The 17,817-nt window shown below is 44.0% G+C and overlaps 1 protein-coding gene across 2 annotated transcripts in view; it reads right to left on the reverse strand.

The window, feature by feature from the left end:
• LOC145357953 (uncharacterized) overlaps positions 1–17,817 on the reverse strand; it is a 150,874-nt gene that overhangs the window by 91,900 nt on the left and 41,157 nt on the right. The window contains exon 4 of one of the 2 annotated variants that reach the window (XM_080211572.1): positions 10,841–10,948. The exons of the other annotated variant lie outside the window; for it this stretch is intronic. Coding sequence (XP_080067698.1) covers positions 10,885–10,948 — 64 coding nt within the window. The 3' untranslated portion in view covers positions 10,841–10,884. The remainder of the gene's footprint in view (positions 1–10,840; positions 10,949–17,817) is intronic. 2 annotated transcript variants of the gene reach the window in all.

Genomic DNA, 17,817 nt, shown 5'->3' on the forward strand with positions numbered 1-17,817 from the left:
TTCCCCGACATCACAACAGCCAGGAAATATCTACTGTTGATCTTCTACAACACAGACAGTAGCTTTTATAGAATCGAACAGTACAACACAGAGGGAGACCATTCAGCCCATTGAGTCTGTGTTGGTTATGAGGAGCAGTCTCATTAGTCCCATTCCGCTGCACTTCCCCATATCGCTGCCATTTTACTTCATTGCTTTCAAAGTCCCCACAGATCCTTTATTCACCATCAGGCAATGAATTCCAAATCCTAACCCCTGATGATGCAGAGATTACAAAAGCAAAACACTGAAGGTGCTGGAAATCTGAAATAGGAACAAAAAATACTGGAAATACAACACAGGTCAGGCAGTGCTTATAATTCAGGCCAAGTGACCTTTCTGTTCAATGTTTTTTTGCCAATCACCTTAAATCTGATTGGAGCACTGGCCATCCTCTACAGAGGCTGATCTGACCATTGGCCAGTCTCTACAGAGGCTGATCTGACCATTGGCCAGTCTCTACAGAGGCTGATCTGACCATTGGCCAGTCTCTACAGAGGCTGATCTGACCATTGGCCAGTCTCTACAGAGACTGATCTGACCATTGGCCAGTCTCTACAGAGACTGATCTGACCATTGGCCAGTCTCTACAGAGGCTGATCTGACCATTGGCCAGCCTCTACAGGGGCCGAACTGACCATTGGCCAGCCTCACTGAGGCTGAACTGACCATTGGCCATCCTCTACAGAGGCTGAACTGACCATTGGCCATCGTCACAGAGGCTGATCTGACCATTGGCCAGCCTCTACAGGGGCCGAACTGACCATTGGCCAGCCTCACTGAGGCTGAACTGACCATTGGCCATCGTCACAGAGGCTGAACTGACCATTGGCCATCCTCTACAGAGGCTGAACTGACCATTGGCCATCATCACAGAGGCTGATCTGACCATTGGCCATCGTCACAGAGGCTGAACTGACCATTGGCCATCATCACAGAGGCTGAACTGACCATTGGCCATCGTCACAGAGGCCGCTCTTACCATTGGCCATCCTCACAGAGGCCAATCTGACCACTGGCCAGCCTCTACAGAGGCTGATCTGACCATTGGCCATCGTCACAGAGGCTGAACTGACCATTGGCCAGCCTCACAGAGGCTGATCTGACCATTGGCCAGCCTCACAGAGGCTGATCTGACCATTGGCCAGCCTCACAGAGGCTGAACTGACCATTGGCCAGCCTCACTGAGGCTGCGATGATACTTTCAGCTGGTTTGACCAATACAGTCCATCTTCCCAGCAGAATGAAAGGGTTTCTGAAATGTAGTGTTACCCTGCACCCTGTGTATTTGCCACTGTATTGATAAACCCAGAGATGAGAATTTTATTCCTATTTATATCTCTAATTTATTTTTACCAAGGATGATTCTCACAAACTTTATTTTGTTCCCATTTTGCTTGAAAAAGTTGTTTTGTAAAAAATGCTTACTTACTAATAAGAAAACAGCAAAAACATCTTGTTCACCCAGTTAAACATTTTGGGATGTTCCATAATATCAAAGATGCTGTATAAATATAAACTCATGTTATAAATGAATATCACAAACCTTTAATTTTTTAATGTTTGATGTGATGTTCTGTCACATCAATATTGTTGAAAAGTAGAGACAGAGAAAGGCAGTGAGTTATAGGGAGCAGCTGGGTAGCTATTCTTATTGCTTTGCCAAAACAACATTTTCATGACAAAATGTTCTGGATGGTAATTGATGAGGGAGGTGCCCGTAAGGGTGTGTAGACGTTCTTACACAGCACAGGGAAATAAAAAGGGGCCAGGGAGAAGGAGAGTTAAAAAGCTTAGACAGGTCAAAGAGAGTGATCAAGGATAAAGAATTGGTGCCGTTGACAGGGACTTGGGCAGATTGAGGAGCAGAGCAGCTGGCAAGCTTGGACTGTGTCCAGTTAACGTGGGGACTATGGAATGACAGATGCTGGAGCTTGTAGCTGTTGACATGGCAGCAGGAAAATGCTTTTGGAGAGAATGGTGTCATTCACGATTGTATTCTGCCCACCATCAAATAGTGAACAGGAAAATTCTTCCCTTCAATCTACAATTTCTGAAGGAATGGAATTTTGCTTATGCTATTATACAGGACACGTTTTAAAGCTAATAATTATCTGTCCAACCCGTTTTGTCTTTCTCTGCAGCATTCCTCCTCCATCCAGCTGGATAAGTTTAAGTGAGTGGGAAAACATATGGCAGGTGCAATATAATGCGGATAAATTTGATGTGATCCACTTCAGATGGAGTCACTGACTAGTAGGGTGTTATTTAAATCGTGAAAGATTGGGAAATGTTGAGGTACAAAGGACCTGGATGGGCTTGTACACCAGTCACTGAAAGCAAGCAGTTACAAAGGCAAATGGTATGTCGGCCAATAGGAGTAAGGATGTCTTATTGCAGCTGTTCAGGGACTTGGTGGGACTCTCGAACAAGGGGTCACAGTCTCAGGGTGCGGGGTTGGCCATTCAGGACTGAGAAATGAAGAGAAATGTCTTCACTCAGAGAGTGGTGAGCCTGTGGAATTGTCTACCACAGAAAGCTGTGGAGGCTCAATCACTGAGTGGGTTTAAGAAGGAAATAGAAAGATTTGTGGGTTTTAAAGGCACCTATGGATTTGGGGAGAATGTGGGAATATGATATTGAGATCGAGGATCTGCCATGATCACATTGAAATGTGGGATAGGCTCAAAGGGCTGAATGGCCTGCTCTTACTTTCTATGTTTGTATGTCCAGAAATATTTGACTTTGAAACAATAGTAATCATCAATCAAATAAGCAAAAAGTCCAAAATACTCTGTGATCTTTTTCTCCGAGGTCTGGGTCAGAATGATGCTTTGTTATGTCAGGGTTTGGAAAACTATTACCTCGAAGCTGATAAATAGTTGATAAAATTCCAATGGTTCACAAATCACCGTGAGGAAAGGAAACATCTTATCTTTGCTTGGTCTGGTCTATGTGTTACTCAAACTCAACCAAACTAGTTGCTTTGTATTTCTTACTGAAATTGGCCAAGCCAGCAGCTCAGTACGAGCAAACCGTTCCAGTTCAACAAGAAGATCCATCGTCACTTTCTCAGGGTGGCTAGTGGCAGAGGAAGGGACTGATCTTGCAACGTCCCAAGGAAGAAGAATGAAAAAGGAGGTCATGCCAATGGTAGCTACCTTGGAAGATGATTTAAGACCAGCGAGGAACACAGACTTCCTTCACTCCAGATTCTTCCCATGAGGAACAAGACAGGGTGATTATAATAAAAGCAAAACCTCAGCAGGCCTGGCAACAACTGTGGAGAGAAAGTTCGAGTTTGTGTTTCAGGTCAATGAGCCTCTGTGAGAACAATGAGAGAATTCAATCTCAGTGAAAGATTCCCGACCTGGAACTCTGTTTCTCTCTCCATGGTTACTGCCTGACCTCCTGAAATTTTGTTGCATTTTTTATTTTTATATCAGGTTTCCAGCATCTGCAGTATTTTGTTAATGATTATTTTGGTGTTGCTCAGCTAGTGCCCAATGCAGTGACAATAATAAATAAACTTTAAAGCAATCTTCCCGTGACATTTAATGGCATCACCATCACTGAGTTATAAGGAGAGGCTGGATAGACTGGGACTTCTTTCTCTGGAACATAGAAGGTTGAGGGGTGATCTTATCGAGGTTTATAAAATAATGAGGGGCACAGATCAGTTAGATAGTCTTTTCCCAAAGGTAGGGGAGTCTAAAACTAGAGGGCATAGGTTTAAGGTGAGAGGGAAGAGATACAAAAGTGCCCAGAGGGGCAATTTTTTCACACAGAGGTGTCTGGAACAAGCTCCCAGATATAGTAATAGAGATGGGTACAAATTTGTCTTTTGAAAGGCGTTTAGATAGTTATTTGGGTACAATGGGTATAGAGGGAAATGGGCCAAATGCAGGCAATTGGGATTAGCTTAGGGGTTTTAAAAAAAGTGGCGGCATGGACAAGTTGGGCCGAAGGGCCTGTTTCCATGCTGTAAACCTCTATGACTTTATGACTCTACCAACATCCTGGGAATCCTAGAAAGGAAACCAGAACTAGAGGGCGCAGCCTCAAAATAAGGGGGGGGGGGGGGCGGTGCAGTTTAGAACAGAGTTGAGGAGGAACTTCTTCTCTCAGAGAGTGGTGAATCTCTGGAATTCTCTGCCCATTGAAGTGGTGTAGACTACCTCATTGAACATGTTTAAGTCTCGGGTAGATAGATTTCTGATAGACAAGGGAATTAAGGGTTATGGGGAGCAGGCAAGAAAGTGGAACTGATCCACTACAGTTCAGCCATGATCTTATTGAATGGCGGAGCAGGCTCGAAGGGCTAGATGGCCTACTCCTGCTCCTATTTCTTATGTTCTTATGTTCTGGGGATTAGCATTGACCAGAGACTGAACTGGACCAGACATATAGATAGTGTGGCTACAAGAGCAGGTCAGAGGCTAGGAATTCTGCAGTGAGTAACTCACCTCCTGACTTCCCAAAGACTATTCACCATCTACAAGGACTAGTCAGGAGTACGAATACTCTCTACTTGCCTGCATGAGTGCAGCTCCAATTACATACAAGAAGCTCAGGGCAAGGTAGTCCAGTTGATTGGCACTCCATCCATCGCCATTAACATTCATTCCCTCCTTCACTGACGCACAGCGGCAACTGTATGCACCATCTATAAGATGACCCACAACAACTCACCAAGAGTCCTTTGATAGCACCTTTCAAACTCACGACCTCTACGACGTAGGACTGGATAGCATCACATGGAATCACCACCCCCTTCCCCCTCCTCCTCCACACACACACCCACCCCCCATCACTCACCATCCTGTCTTGGAAGTATTTCACCATCCTTTCACTGTCACTGGGTCTAAATCCTGGAACTCCCTCTCTAACATGGATTGCAGCAAATCACCACCACCTTCCCATGGACAATCAGGGATGAACAGCTCGGGTTGACCCACCAGTGACTCTCACATCCCAAGAAAGGATTTGAAAATGTTGACTCAAGGACAGGAATACCAGTGCTCTACAGATTGTTTCTATCCAGAATGTGCTTTCCATCTGAGTCCTGTTTAAGTTTGTATTTTATACATTGTAAGCTCTAAGAACCTGCAATTAGCTGTGGGGTTTGGATCTATGGTTTGATTGTGTTTTAAGTGCAGCAGTCGAACACTCTGAGATTTACAATAAAATATCCCTGCCTGATTTTCCAAAACACACAACTCTAGAATTAATTGAAGCTTAACATGCTTCCCAACAGTGGAAAATCAGTCTCTCAGACGGTGCTATTGTGGCAGCCAGTAATAAATCTGGACTTTACGATAATATAAAACTGTAAATGTGACATTATTGGTTACAAATTAGAACTTGAATCATCCAGCTTGCTGAAGTCCCATCTGTGGCCTTGTTCTGAGAACTGTACAATGGCTTTCACTGCCATTCGGAACAGTAAAAGTTTAATTTGCAACAGTATTAAAATTTAAAGAATGATTACGTACACTCATTACTGATTTGATTCATGGAAAATAAATCACACTGATTTTGTATTGGCTCAAACCTACAAACATTCTCCGGGTTCTGTCGCTCAGAGCTGACTGGACATTGGACAGACGGTGCTGGGGGAAGTCTCTGTTTCACATCACCATCGGTTTTCTTCAAACCTCCATGGACCTGCTTCATAACCTTTTCTATTTTTTTGCTTTTAACTCTGTAGATATTTCAAATGTCTTTCACATTCTTTCATCCATCCGGTGTCCATTTTCTCAGCACCTGAACAGGCTTCAGAGAATGCAAATTCCATTTGTGACACAAACTCTCATCTACGCAAATATTTGTAAACTAAGATTAAATCAGAGGGATTGAGAAAGGCCTGTTGACTCACCACTACACGTCAACCTGGAGAAAGTGTGGAGGCACGTAGCAATATTTACAGCTTTGACATTTGTTTTCATAGTTTTTTGATTCTTCGAATCAACGATGGAAACTGCAGCCTGAATTGCTCTTTTAACGGATACATTAAAGAGTTTCCCTTTGTTCTACGATGGTATTTTGAACAATAATTCTCTCCAGTTTTTGCCCCTTATTGGCTCCTCACCAAATATTTGACTCATTGGGCATTATTCCCTGACGCTCATTCATTATCCATGTGTGAACTTGACAGTGAATAACCACAGACTATCCAACATTAGAGGAGGGAAGGAGGGAGGAAGGGAGCGAGAGAGGGAGGGAGAGAGACAGGGAAGGAGGGCGGGAGAGAGGGAGAGAGAGAGAGGAATGGAGGGAGGGTAGAAAGAAGGGAGGGTGTCACACGCATGGGTGGAATTTTATGAGATTGATTCTAGGTATCCAGCTCGTGTGAAAATGGGAGAGTTCCTGATCCGTGCTTTGGGTGAGTTTTCACATCTAATCTTATGCGCTCAGTCATTGAAAAAATGGGCTAGACTGTTTCTACCTGCTGCAGGCAGTGGGCTGGGCTTACTTCACCAGCCAGCCTGATTATGCACATGCTCCATAGCAACAGCAGGGTCTGACAGACAGAGAGAGCTGTCAGGCCCCTGCTGCTGCAGGCAGCCTCAACCGGCCTTCTCCCCCCTCCAGCCCCCCGCAATCATGGGGGCCTAAGGCCAATCATGAGCCCCATAACACATGGGCACCTAGCCCCACTGACCACCGCCCCCAACGCCGCAGACAGATCGGACCCTCTCCCCCGATGCAACTGCAACTGCAGAGCGCAGATGGTGCTATTGTGGCAGTCCCTCCCCCCCCCCCGGTTGGACTACCATTTCATGCCCTGCCCCCATAGGTCCTGCCCCCTGGTGGTGCCAGGCTAGTACTGCCAAAGTGCCAGGCTGACACTACCCAAGGGGCACCCCCCCTAGCCCTCAGCCTCACTGGGGGAGGGGGGTCATAATGGCCTCCAGTTTGACTGGTGGGGCCAACAGACTGTTCCACGTTCATGGGGAGCTGGTGCTTTCTTTGCTGGAGAGAACCTCTCCCAGTGAGTCCATAAAGGCAAGCGAGCCTGGAGGATTCAATGTCGACCTCACTAAGCGGCGTCCGGATAAATTCATGAATAGGATGGGAATAGAGGGATGGGAATAGAGGGATACGTTCCCTGGAAGGTTTTAGTTCACTCGGGCAGCATGGTCAGTGCAGGCTTGGAGGGCTGAAGGGCCTGTTCCTGTGCTGGAATTTTCTTTGTTCTTTGTTCAAATCATTGGCTAATTATCATTATAACAAATTTAAATAAGTTGTTCAACCTTCACCCATTTCCAGCCAGAAACTGACCGATTTCTCGATTTTACTGGCTTGCTCCGCCCATTGATGTGCAGGTGAGCCAATAAAATTCCACCCACAGGCCCCGCCCTCATTCTGTATCCAGCAAATAACACGTCCAGAACCAGGACACTGGGTAACCCGTTACCTCCGAAATCAGAGCAGGAAAGGAGTTGGACAAATTTGCAAATATTTGCAAACTAAGATTAAATCAGAGGGATTGAGAAAGACCTGTTGACACGCTCACATATACACTCACACAGACACACACTCACACGGACGCACTCACACACAGACACTCACCCACACACAGACACACACTCACACAGACACTCACACAGACACACACTCACACTTACACACTCACTCACACACAGACACACACCCACACACAGACACACACCCACACACAGACACTCGAGAAATTTGTGTGATTACAGGAGGCACCACACATTTAGGTCTTAAGAGTTTGAGATTTTTTGTCACACTTGCTTCTCTCCAGAGTGACACCTCTTATCCTTTTGCTTCCCTGAAGAAACAAGATGAAGATAGATTGTTTGATTGTTGACTGTTTGTGGTCGCCTCTTGTTTCACGCCAGTGAAGGTGAGAAATTGAAACTGTCAAGAAACTCTGCCCATTTCCTCAGACTTAAAAGTCAAGGCCAGGCCAAAGCCAGAATTTTCCAGTTACTCATGCTCTGTGGCTGCTGCAAGCAAGGATAGATCAGCTAAATCTCCATTCACCGCAGCGGGACTGGAAAATCCTGCCTATGTGCGCAGTGGAAATTTCAGCCCGAGTCTCTGCCTCCTGGTGACTCTTAGGCAGGGTCTCTGATTGGAATGTAGAAGCAAGGATCAGCAGGCCAACCTCGCTCTTCCACCCATACAGATCATAACTGATCAGTTATCTCAGTGCCATTTCCCCACTATCCTCATATCTCTTGTATCATTAGTATCTAGAAATGTATCAATCTCTATCCTGAATATGCTCCATGAGACTCCACAGCCTCTTGGGACAGAGAATTCCACAGATTCACTCCCCTCTGAGTGAAGAAATTCCTCCGCGTTTCACCCTTAAATGTCCGGCCCCTTAACCTAAGGCTCCGTCCTCATTCTAGACTCACAGCCAAGGGAAACATCCCTTCCCTATCTGTTGTGTCACACACCAAAAGAACTTTGTAAGTTCCAATAAGATCACCTCTCATTTTTCTAAAATCTAGAGAGTACAGGTCCAGTTTCCTCAAACACTCCTTATCCCTGGGATGAGTCTGGTGAACTTCTGCTGCACTCCCTCTGTGGTAAGGATATTCTTCCTCAGTTAAGGAGAATATAACTGTGCACAGTACTCCAGGAGAGGCCTCACCAAGGCTCTGTGTAATTGCAACAAGACATATTTACCCCTGTACTCAGATCTCTTGCAATGCAGGGGGACATACCATTTGCCTTTCTAATTGCTTGCTACATCTCCATGTTTAGTTTCAGTGACTCATGAACAAGGACACACAGGTCCTTTTGGACAACAGCACTTCTCAACCTATCACCATTAAAGAAATATTCTGCCTTTCTGTTTTTGCTACAAAGGTGGATAATTTCACATTTATTCTCATCAAATTCCATCTGCTATATTCTTACATGTATACTTAGCTGAATAGCAACTGGTCACTCAGTGTCCACTTTATAAATAGAACTCACAAGCTCCCTAGTAACATTTGGAAGTTGTTGAAAAGTTCACAAGTCTGTCAAAATAATAACCACACTTGAAAGGCATTTTTGAAAAGTTATCATTCACTTCAGAAACTCATAAATCTGTCAAAATAAGTAAACTCACAGATTGCCAGGACAGTGGTGTGAATAAATTCTGCAGTACAGCATCAGTTTGTGCATTTGATAGCATACATCTATCATAGATTTCAAACAGCCAAAAAGGTGGCTGAGCTGTTCAGCAAACAGGGAATGAGAGCAATGGGGATAGTTTACACAATTTGCTCTGGATCTCACACTGGGCTAGCATTTTAATATTGTACAATGCAGCTTAACATTTTACCCAGTGGATAGAGTACTCTAATGCATCTGAAGATGTTTCTACATTGGAATAAACTATTCTTTCACTTGGTATCTTGACAGTCATCAGCAGTAACAATGGTCACTTAGCTTTTTCTAATTGCAGCCTTACAATCATTTAATAAACATTGATAAAACACCACCTACAGCATTTAATGCAATCCATGATGCAAACCAGCCTCCCATCCATTGACTCTGTCTACACTTCCCGCTGCCTCAGCAAAGCAGCCGGCATAATTAAGGACCTGGACATTTTCTCTTCCGCCTTCTTCCTTCAGGAAAAAGATATGTAAGTCTAAGGTCACGTACCAACCGATTCAAGAACAGCTTCTTCCCTGCTGCTGTCAGACGTTTGGATGGACCTACCTCACATTAAGTTGATCTTTCTCTACACCCTAGCTATGACTGTAACACTACATTCTGCACTCTCTTGTTTCCCTCTCTATGAATGGTGTGCTTTGTCTGTATAGCGCGCAAAAACAATATTTTTCACTGTATACTAATACATGAGACAATAATAAATCAAATCAAATCAAATCAAAAAATGATGAACTATAAAGCAGACAACACCAGGTACGCTCTCCCCTCCTCCAATCTGTACTTCTTGTCTCTGTTCTACAAGTGAGATTTACGAAAACAAAGATTTGCTCTGCTAAAAATTGCACAACTTCTGAAATACCCACTTCCAGAATGATTCTTCAAGCCCCCAGTGTGCAGGGTTCCTGACCCATCTGTTTCCCACTCCACTGAAAATAACCAGGGACAAAAATGGGGGTGGGGCTTTTACCTTCACCACTCAGTGGTCGAATCTTTGGGACCCCAAAATGGGACGACAGAATCTGGCGGCTTAGGGTTGCTGAACCTTGCAGACAGCCAGTGTCTCGTATCTGCTCGGAGCTGAATGAGCAGTTTATAGCCAGAAGGAGTAGTGAGATGTCACTGGGAGTGAAAGGTCAGCCCTCTCATGCTCACAGTCCATTAACACTTGCTATAAAACATGCATGTGTGTATCTCCTGTTAGATAAACATTGGATTGGGCTGCAGAGTTCTGCCTTGTCAAATACTCCAGTTGTCAACACTCGCATCAGAAACTCATCAGAATTAGTGCTGCTGAAAATTACGCAGCAGTTTGCTTTACTCTCATTAGCAGGGGAAATATACATTTCTCCATCAAATTTCCCTTCTTGCGGACAGAAATTGCTCAAAACAATGCCCCTTTAAGATGCAATGACCTTTAATTATATTCAATAAAAATGCACTCAGTTTCTTTCAACCCCTTAGTCATAGATTGTTCTGCTCCTTGTCACTCACCACCTGATACCCAGTACACCAATGGTCTTGCTGAATATTTCAAAAGAGAAGAAATTAATAATGTTATCCCTGAATATAAATCTTGATATTTATTGCAACTCCTAAATCACAACCCTATACACTCAAACTTCTCTTAACCCAAATAATGATCACTTACTTTCTGCAATGTCTCCTCTTGTTTTCCCAGGAGGGAGAGGTGCATTAAACACGCAGGACTTTCTTCACCAGGTAATCTTCCTTCAACTTCTGCCAATGGTGCTTCCAGCTGGAAGATGGATAGTGCACAGGGAGGTTTACACAGCAACTCTGGGAAACAGCTCTTTGTAAAGTTTAGCCCAGAATTCTGATCTTATGCAAACAAGTATTTAAAGGAAGATTGTGGTCACATGTCTGAATGAGAAAGACAAAATTCTGCTACCTGGATCCTTGAGGGAAATTAGTCTGCTTGATCTTTTGGATAAAAAAGCACCTTCAGCCCATCGGCCGCTATAATCTCAAGATACGGTTGCAAAACTTCAGCACCAAGTCCCACTTCCCAACTGCTCCTCCCGTGCTGAGTTGCAATATCTGCCAGTCCTTTAACACCTCCAGTTTAATATTTTCAACTTCACCATCAATTTCCTTCACGGTCTCATTCTTCGCCCTCTCTCTCTCTAACCTCCTTCATCCCACAAACTGCCAGAACTCTCCCCTGCTTCTCCAGCTCTGCCTGTCACTCAAACTGGTGGCTGTGAATCCCACAGGTTCCACGCTCCCTTCTTCTTCTTCTTCTCATTTCAAAAGGGTCGAAAACTAAAGGACACCCATTTAACAGCAAAAGTACCAAAAGCAATGTGAGACAAAGCTATTTCACTCAGCAAGTGGTTAGGATCTGGAACACACTGTCTGAGAGAGTGGTGGAGACAGATTCACACAGTGAGTGGTTAGGGTCTGGAATGCACTGTCTGAGAGTGCGGTGGAGACAGATTCACACAGTGAGTGGTTAGGGTCTGGAATGCACTGTCTGAGAGTGTGGTGGAGACAGATTCACACAGTGAGTGGTTAGGGTTTGGAATGCACTGTCTGAGAGTGCGGTGGAGACAGATTCACACAGTGAGTGGTTAGGGTCTGGAATGCACTGTCTGAGAGTGCGGTGGAGACAGATTCACACAGTGAGTGGTTAGGGTCTGGAATGCACTGTCTGAGAGTGTGGTGGAGACAGATTCACACAGTCAGTGGTTAGGATCTGGAATGTACTGTCCGAGAGTGTGGTGGAGATAGATTCACACAGTGTGTGGTTAGGATCCGGAACAACTGTCTGAGAGTGCGGTGGAGACAGATTCACACAGCAAGTGGTTAGGATCTGGAATGTACTGTCTGAGAGTATGGTGGAGATAGATTCACACAGTGAGTGGTTAGGATCTGGGACACACTGTCTGAGAGTGTGGTGGAGATAGATTCACACAGTGAGTGGTTAGGATCTGGAACGCACTGTCTGAGAGTGTGGTGGAGATAGATTCACACAGTGAGTGGTTAGGGTCTGGAATGTACTGTCTGAGACTGTGGTGGAGACAGATTCACACAGTGAGTGGTTAGGGTCTGGAATGCACTGTCTGAGATTGTGGTGGAGACAGATTCACACAGTGAGTGGTTAGGATCCGGAATGTACTGTCTGAGAGTGTAGTGGAGACAGATTCACACAGTGAGTGGTTAGGATCTGGAATCCTTCCTGAGACGTAATTATTCTGTGATCGTATGATTATGGTTCCTTCTGAAAACCAGCTTTTGACTGTCCCTCAATATAATTCTCTCTTTTGTACTATATCCACTACTGTGCGACTATATTCTGTGTGAAGAATCATGATGATCTTTTCTTATTCAATAAGAATAAATGGAAGTTATCACTGATGAAGCATATTCTTATCTTTACTAAAGGGAATCACTCAAACTTCTGTTTCTGCACTGAGTAGCAATGGTGATGAGAAATCCTTTTCCTATAATTATTGGTCAGGTATTTCTGTATGCATTTAGTTTAGTTCAGTTAAATTAACAGATTATCTTGTAGAATGCTTTGTTTTAAACTCTGGCTGATGAAATGTTTTTCCCAGAAAATCAAAAACCAGCCCCATAATGATAGTGAAATCTTTATAAATTCTCCACGGATCTGATCAGCTCTTGCCTCTCTTTTTCGCATTGATATTAAGAAGTGCTGCATTCAGAGGAGACAAGGAGCTGGCCTGACATCCCAGCCAAAATTATCCTTCAGCAAAGAACATTAAAAACAGATTAACTCCTCATCTCTGTCATTGCTACTCACAGCATCTAAGAATTATGTTTGCTTTGCAATCGACTGCAGTTGAGTACCTGCCATTTCACACACTCCTGGGGTTTATTTCTAACTGAATCTGATCCTGGTGTGTTTTGTTCATTCAACAGAGACATCCAAACTCGGGAATGGAAGGATGCCGTTATCCCCCTCCACTCTGTTCTGCCGTTCAATAAAAATCAGGACTTATCTGCAATCCAACACCATATAAACCCACACATCCCCCTTTCCTCCTTGCTCCATTTCCCTTCATATCTTTACTGAACAGAACGCTATCAATTCTAGTTTGTGTAACCTTCCCTCATTGGCTAATTCTTGGCGTTATTCTGGTAAATCTGTGCTGCGCTGCTTCCAATTCTAGAATATTAATTTATAGGTGTGTTGCTCAGAACCCCTCACAGTGCTTCAGAGATGGGCTAAGCAGGACCCTGCACAGCTGTACAGGATGTCTAATCCTTGTATTCTAGTCTTCTGGATATAAAACCAGCATTCCATTAGCATTTGTGATTATTTTCTGTCGCAGTTGATGACATTTTAATGATCTGTGCACCTGTGCTCCCAGGTGCCTGTTTATCTCCATTCTTTCTCACCAATCACCATTTAGAAAGTAGTTGACATTTGTCTTTATCTCCAACATTCACTCGTTCTGTCACAGACACACAGCAGCAGCAGCATTCAGCTTATACAAGATGTACTGCAACAACTCACTCTGGCCAGCTAGAGGGACAAACCATTAGGTGCATAGGAACAGCACCACCTGTAAGTTCCCCTCTCATCCACTTACCATCCTGACTTGGAAACATATCATGATATAGAGATGCCAGCATTGGACTGGGGTTGACACAGTAAGAAGTCTCAGGTTAAAGTCCAACCAGTTTATTTGATAGTAATCCCACAAACTTTCAGAAATGGTGTTCCTTCATCAGGTGTGTGGAAGGTTCCGCTATCAAATTACTATCAAATAAACTGGTTGGACGTTACCCTGGTGTTGTGAGACTTCTTACTTGGAAACACATCACCATTCCTTCACTGTTGCTGGGTCAAAATCCTGGAACTCCCTAACAGCACTGTGGATATGCCTACACCACGTAGACCACAGAGGTTCAAGAAGGCAGCTCACCACCACCTTTGAACCATAGAATCCCTACTGTGCAGAAGGAGGCCATTCAGCCCATCGAGTCTGCACCAATTCTCCAACAGATTACCTTACCCAGCCCTATCCCCACAACCCTACATTTCACCTTGTTAATCCCCCTAACCGACACATAGTTGGATGCAAAGGAGCAATTGAGTATGGCCAATCCACCCAACCTGCACTGCTTAGGACTGTGGGAGGAAACTGGAGCACCCGGAGGAAACCCAGGCAGACATGGGAAGAACGTGCAAACTCCACACAGAGTGACCCGAGGCTGGAATCGAACCCAGGTGTCTGACGCTGTGAGGCAGCAGTGCTAACCACTGTGCCACCGTGCCACCTTCAATTAGGGGGTAATAATTGCTGGCCCAGTGACACTCACATTCCTTGAATTAATATGAACAAAAAGCATCATTGCTCTATGACTGAGGCTCCCTCCCTCCAGACCAGCATGTTTATACACATAAATACCCTCCCCCACTCCTGTCCCCATTCCCCCCGACCCCACTTCATCACAGACACTGAAGCCGAACGTAATAACTGCAATGTTAACCTGATTGATTCAGGGTCCCACTCCATTAATGAGCAGATCCATTTAAAGTTTAAAGTTGAAGTTTAACATCCTCATTATTTTCCAAATGAATTCTTAAGACTCAGACCATGTCTGACGTATTTTATAATAACAGTAAGAACACCTTCGTCAGGTGAGGCAAACCCCGAAAGCTCGTGGGATTACTACCAAATAAACCTGTTGGATTTTAACCTGGTGTTGTGAGGTTTCCTACTGTGTTTACCCCAGTCCAACGCTGGCATCTCCACATCGTATTTTATAATGCCAGGGGTAAATCACACATGGACAGTACTGGACATTCTGACTCTCAAACCTGGTTGTGAAATGGAATTTCAGAACAGATTACTAACTGGTCTGAAGACAGAAAATAAAGATTGGGAATGAAGGGTAGAGAGTGACAGAAGGTGGGAAGGGCAGGGAGCACACGAGGAGTGAGACAGAAGCTGAGTTAGAATTCTTCCCTTCGTTGGGCTTGGTGTTGAATACAAAAGCAGGGATGGAATGCTGGAACTATATTAAACACTGGTTAGGCCATAGCTGGAACTTTGTGTACAATTCTGGTCACCACATTACAAGAAGGACAGAATTGCTGTGGAGAGAGTGCAGGGAGGTTTACAGGAATGCTCCAGGGCTGGAAGATTGGATAGACAAGGGTTATTTCCCTTAGAGCAGAGGGAGCTAAGGAATGGCTTGATTGAGATGCACAGGAAAGATTTGATTCCCGCAGCGGACAGGTGTGTTACCAGGGAAACAGGTTTAATATAATTTTCAGAAGGAATGGAGGGGACATGAGGAAAAACCTTTTCACCCAGAGGGTGTCTGGGATTCGCTGCCCAGACTGGCACTGCCTGGATCTGTAGCTGGAGTTCTGGAACCTGCAAGGCTGCAGACCTGGTGTTGGAAAGCGGCAGTAGAATGGGTGGCTAGTTTCTTTCAGCACAGACACAACAGCTGAAGGACCTTTTACTGTGTCATAACATTTCTATGGCTCAAGAATGTTCCACAAGGATCAGTGCTGGGTTCACGCTGTTATAATTTATATCAACCATTTGGACTTGGAAACAAAAACATAATATCTAAATTTTCAGATGACACAAATTGTCAACAAGTGGTCTGCAATAACTTACTGAAAACATTAATAAACTCACTGAGTGAGCAAGTAATGGCAAATGAAATTTAATACAAATAAATGTGAGGTAATCTATTTTGATGAGAAGAATAGGGAGGGCACTTTTTTTTGAAGATTTAAATGAAGGTGAGATAGAGGAAGAACAGTTGTGTACAGTTTCAATCAATCGATCTTGGAGTACAGAAATATCAGTCACTAAAAGTTGTGCCACAAGTTAACAAGGTCATAAAGGAAAGCAAACGAAGAGCTAGACTTTATTTCTGAGGAATAGAATTGATAAATGGGGAAGTTGTGTTAAGCATTTATTGAACCTTGGATGGACCATACTTAGGGTGTAGTGTATGGTCACCATATTATAAAAAGGAATTAGAGAGACTGGAGAGGGCATTAGGATGATAGCGGAAATATGACAGTATACATATCTGGAAAGCATTTAACGGCTGGGTCTATTCTGTTTTGAAAACAGAAAGGTGAGGCGTCTTTAGAACGATGAAAAGTTTTGGTAGAATTGGGGATAGAGAGTGGGACAAGAAGATCAGCAAAGATGAGGCAAGAATGGAACATAAACTGCTTGGGCTGAATGGCCTGTTTCTGTGAAGTGTATGCTATCTGATTTTAGTTTTCCCCAGTTGAGTTAAATGGTTGCCTGCTTAAAAATATACATTTTAATGGCTTTTTAATTTTTCATGCAATGTTTCACATTCCTCACACACAGCATCATGGCCTCAGTCCAACCTTTACAAGTGATAATCTGCTATTTGGCAGGTCATTGGCTCATACTAATCTTTCCATGTCTCTATGTCTTGGTAGGTGATGGCAGAGAGTATCGTCACTGGACAGTAATCCAGAGACCCAGGGTAATGCTCTGGGTACTCGCGTTCGAATCTCATCATGGCAGATTGAGAAATTTTAATTCAATAAAAATCTAGAATTAGAAGCCTAATAACAACCATGAAACCATTGTCAATTGTCAGAAAATCCCATCTGGTTCACTAATGTCCTTTACTGAAGGAAATCTGCTGTCCTTCCTTGTGACTCCAAAGCTACAGCAATGTGGTTGACTCTTAACTGCCCCTTCAAGGGTAGTTAAGGATGGGCAATAAATGCTGTCGCAGCCAGTGATATTCACATCCCAGGAACAAGTCTTAAAAAAGTCTCTCTTTTCAGGAGCCAATAACTCCTTCAATATTTAAGCCTGGCATTCTTACATTGAAATAACTCTTCAGAGGCCGATGGCCCTTCACCAGATTCCTTCAATTTAGGAGCTCAAGTCCACTCCTAAGAAGTACACAGCCAGAGTCTGGAATATTAGTAGCCCTGACACCCTTCAATATATACACAGGGCAGACTTCCTGATTGGGCAGCCAATCATTACCTTAATCAGGGAGCTCAGACTCCAAGAAGCCAACAGCATGGGTCTCGTTGAGATTGTAGAAACAAAGAAACTAGAGGCAGGAGGAGGCCATCCGACCCTTTCCACCTGCTCCACCATTGATTTTGATCATGGCTGATCATTGAATTTAATATCCTGATCCCCCATTCACCCCATATCCCTTGATGCCTTTAAACCCTATATCTATATGATATGATATAGATATGAGCTATATCTAGTTTCTTCCTCAAATCACACAACATTTTGTCCTCAGCTACATTCTGCATGTATTATTATATTATTCTGCACGTGTCATTATTCACATATTGGCGTGGATTTGATGCACAGACTTTCACCGGTGGAATTGGAAATATTTTCCAGTTTGTTTGCATTTTAACATGGAATCCACCTGCAGTTCCTGGCTTTAGCAGACAGTGGAGACAGATCAGTAAACAGCACACTGCGAGGGAAGTAGCTGGTTTGGTTCAGCTTTAAGTGTATGTTTGACCAGGTCCATAGTGCAACAACTGCTCAGCAAATCCCCAAAGGATCGTCTCTGATTGCTGCTTCCAAACTCCAACCTTTCCTTCCTGCACTCGTGTGGGTGAATAGCCAACAATAA

Source organism: Carcharhinus amblyrhynchos, chromosome 24 (genome assembly GCF_965287045.1).
Source record: "Carcharhinus amblyrhynchos chromosome 24, sCarAmb.v2.hapA, whole genome shotgun sequence".
Taxonomy (NCBI): domain Eukaryota; kingdom Metazoa; phylum Chordata; class Chondrichthyes; order Carcharhiniformes; family Carcharhinidae; genus Carcharhinus; species Carcharhinus amblyrhynchos.